This window comes from Trachymyrmex cornetzi, unplaced genomic scaffold (assembly GCF_001594075.2).
Source record: "Trachymyrmex cornetzi isolate Tcor2-1 unplaced genomic scaffold, Tcor1.1 scaffold390, whole genome shotgun sequence".
Lineage (NCBI taxonomy): Eukaryota > Metazoa > Arthropoda > Insecta > Hymenoptera > Formicidae > Trachymyrmex > Trachymyrmex cornetzi.
Genome location: NW_017298641.1, coordinates 151,161 through 155,148, shown reverse-complemented (window position 1 = coordinate 155,148; position 3,988 = coordinate 151,161). Strand labels below are relative to the sequence as shown.

The 3,988-nt window shown below is 31.4% G+C and overlaps 1 protein-coding gene across 2 annotated transcripts in view; it reads left to right on the top strand.

The window, feature by feature from the left end:
* The first annotated feature begins 879 nt into the window (after nt 1-879).
* Nucleotides 880-3,988, top strand: part of Phax (phosphorylated adaptor for RNA export) — a 3,888-nt gene continuing 779 nt past the window's right edge. The window contains exons 1-4 of one of the 2 annotated variants that reach the window (XM_018511984.1): nt 880-1,089; nt 1,276-1,352; nt 2,432-3,041; nt 3,610-3,888. In XM_018511984.1, the coding sequence (XP_018367486.1) occupies nt 1,311-1,352; nt 2,432-3,041; nt 3,610-3,888 (931 nt within the window). In that variant the 5' untranslated portion in view covers nt 880-1,089; nt 1,276-1,310. The other variant, XM_018511983.1, reaches the window with a different exon arrangement.

Below are 3,988 nucleotides of genomic sequence, written 5' to 3'. Positions count from 1 at the left end.
ATGAGGCATAAGAAATTGAACCAACCAGAGTTCTCTATTACATGGAAGGGAAAGTAACGGAGAACTTCGATTGGTACATATTCTTATGCATTAAGTGTTAAGGTAAATTTTCACGAGCTGTTCTAACCGGCTATTTTAGCGACAAAAAGGATCACGTGATCAAAATGGACATTTGATATTCGTCAATTTTGACCACGTGATTCTTTTTGTCGCTGAAACAGCCGGTTTGAGCAGCCCGTGAAAATTTATCTTTATGCGTTATGCAAAAGTCTGTGCTCCCCGCTTTACCCCGGATCTACAATAGGTGTTTTAAGCCTTAAGCCGTAAAAAATTGACCAATTATAGTCGAATCCGAGAAGAATAAGCGACTGTGATTCGCTCATTTCTTATGGCTTAAGGCTTAAAACCCTATTGTAGATCCGGATTTACACTTGAAGGCCCGTCTACAATACACGGAGTAAGAAATAAGAGTAAGAAATTGACCAATCACAGTCGATTATTCTTCTCACATTCGACTGTGATTGGTCAATTTCTTACTCTTACTTTTTACTCCGTGTATTGTAGACGGGCCTTGATTGGTCAATTTCTTACTCTTACTTCTTACTCCGTGTATTGTAGACGGGCCTTTATAGACTCAGCTCTTCACTTTCTCTCTTTTCAAAGCCAAATATATATCTATTTCATTTTAAGTGTAAAAAGTGTCAGCAAGTCGAAAAAACCAATTAGTATTACTCTGTCATTCTATCTTCGTTGTTTATTAGACGTAAAACAAAGATAGACTGCAACAATAGCGCTAATAGCGAACGCACCTAAAATCAGAAATATCAATTCGGATGTTGAAATGAGGAATGCGTGGAATGTAAATGCTGAGTGCAAAAAGTGCAAGTAACGCGAACAGGACTATTTAATATTCGGTGAACAATGGTGAACAAGAAGAATAAAATGATATATCATGTGCATCATGTGTTTTATAAAACGCAGGTTCTACTGTAGACAACGCGTTGATCAGAGATAGTGAAACCGGTCCTTTAATCATTCAGAATTTTGGACTTGGCACAAAAATTTCTTGTCGTTGTCCATAAGAAACAGGTAGTAAAAAAATTTTCCATTGTGTAATAGAAATCAGATAGAAATATATACGACGCATTGGTAAATATTTGAAGCTCCGTCGGGATAGAGAGAATTTCTTCTTTTTTTATTTAAAACATTAATTCTTGCGTGTGTGCGCGTACTCATACATATGTGTGTTGTAAAACGTTTTTTTTACTTGTAAAGAAAATAGAGAAAGATAAATTTTCCTACTCAAGAGAATGGAAGCGGAACCATTAGAAGATGGTGAAATCATCGATGAGGTTAGATACTGACAAATTTTTATTTAAAATACTAATGTAACTTGTATAAATATAAATTCTTTCATATTCGATAAACTGATGTTGTTTTCCAAATTATTGATTTGAAATTTATATTATCTACATTAATGTAATTATTTTTATCATGTAGTTTAGATATGTACATTTTGCGATGTAGAATGTATTGCAATAATGTAAAACGAGATACAGGAAAGTAGAGTACAATGCATTAACGAAGTAATCTTAACTATTATTCCTTTGAATGCTAAACAAATTTTTAATGTTTACCAAAGTGTATTCATTAGACATCTAAGTTTTGAACATCAAAGAGATAAATGAAGTACAGTATCGTTGTGTAATCCAAATTATGCTTTGTTGCTTATGTAGAGAATTTTCCAGCAAGGGATACTGACAACATTGTGTAACACAGTGTATGATTTCGTGCTTTCCAACTGTAACAAGTCAAGGCAATTGTATATAGCTAAAATGCTGCGTTTGATTATATTATTATTTTGTATCACTTCACGATACAGAATTTTTATATTTTATTATCATTATCATTTATTTTTCCAAGATGTTCTGATAAGAATTTTCAAGATTACATTTGGTAATATTTTGACATATGTGTGAGGCTTTTCCTTTATTTCACTATAGTGGTAAAAAGAGTAAAGCTGGTGGCACAGGATGCTTGTTTTCCAGCTAGCAATCCAGTAGGAAAACAAGCATTATGTGCCACTGGCTTAAGCAATGTTTCAATTACAAGTTAATATTGTATCATACCATATATGAGTGTGTATTCGATGCTAAAATAGAGACTTATGTAACATACTTGGCTATTAACTATTTAGGAAAGATACAAAATTTTAGTGTTGTAAAAATTTAATAGCCCTTTGAAACAACAAATAACTTTACATAGTACTCCTGACACTGTGTTTAATTGTGTCTTCTAGCTGGAAGGATCCCATAATATATCGCACAATGTTAATTTTACACCATCTATTCTTATATATCATTGTATAATATAAATTTGCTTTGGCATTAATAAATTTATTTTTTAATAATTATTTTATTTCTTTATATAGCCCAGCGACGTCTTTGAAACTTATAAAATTTTGCAAAGACCTCATATAAAGCAGACACCTGTTACAGACACATGTACAAAAATGAGATATAGTGATGAATCTGATCACTCTGCAGATTCTGAAAGTGATTCTGACTCGGATTCCATACAGACTAATGTTAAAAAACCAAAACTTAAATTGAAAAAGAACAAGCATTTGTGGAAGGATTTGCCAACCAAAAATGATAAATACAAAGTATGGTGTACTCAAATGCAGGAAGAATCATTGACCGAGGATTTAACGTCATGTGGTGTTACTAAAAAGTTGTATCAAGAACGTAATGTTGAAAGTTACAATTTTACTCTACGATATGCAGAGAATGGCAGGGAACCTCGTAATAATAATAGTTCTGATGAAGAAAAGGATATTGAACGTAGATTAACTAATAAAAGAACAAATTCAGACAGACGTGATGTAAAATTTAGATTGGGAAAAAGGAGAAACTCCATGGATAATCAAAAAGGTTCGGTTAGAATAATAGCAGATTTATCTACAACTGTGGATTCAACAGATGCCGATGTTGCTACTGACATAGCCAATAAGCTCAGTGAAAGAAAAGAGCTTCTTATAAGTAAGAAAATATATATCAAAATATATAAATATTTTAGGAAATGTTAAAAACATTAGTACTTTTCAAGTTATAAGTAATTGAAAATATCTTTTTTACAAAAAAAATTGAGTTACACAGAAGAGAGATAACACGTACAAATGTAACCTTTTAATAAAACTAAGAAAATTTTTGTTTCAATTTGATTATATGACGACCGATTACTTTATTACAAGTTTACTTTATATCAAGTTGTATACATTATAAAAAGATTGTGAAAAAACATCTTTGTGCCTTATGCATCCAATAACATTTTATCTATTTCAATATTAGATACTTTATTTATAATATAAAACAAAAAGAATCAAACAAGACTAATGAAAATACAATAAAGTTAATGGTGCGCAAAAAGTAATATGAAAATTTTACAGATTGATTATGTTGCCAAGATATCATCACAATTTTAATTGATTTTGAATCAAATATATGCGTTGTACTCTCGTTAGCCTTGTTTGATTCTTTCTGTTTTCATTTCGAGAGTCCGTTTTGTAGTTAATGTTTATTTATATGTGTTTTGTTTAATCTGTTGTAGGACGAGTGGTGGATATAATTGGTAAACAGAAAGCCATTGATTTTTTCCAAAAAACAAAGAAGATCGAAGAAGATGGTGGAATGTTAATAATGAATGGATCTCGTAGAAGGACTGCTGGTGGAATATATTTTTGGTTGGTGAAAAATGATAAACATATTCCTCAAGAAAAAATAAGGGAAATATTTTATTATGACCAAAAAGAGAGCAGCGAACAAAGAAGGAAAACTGGCGATTCAGGACGACAGAAGAGGGAGCAGGAATTAATGAGAAATTTTGAGGGTAAATTATAATATTTATTTTAAATAAAAAAAAAATAAAACATATATTGAGAGAGAGAGAGAGAGAGAGAGAGAGAGAGAGAGAGAGAGAGAGAGAGAGA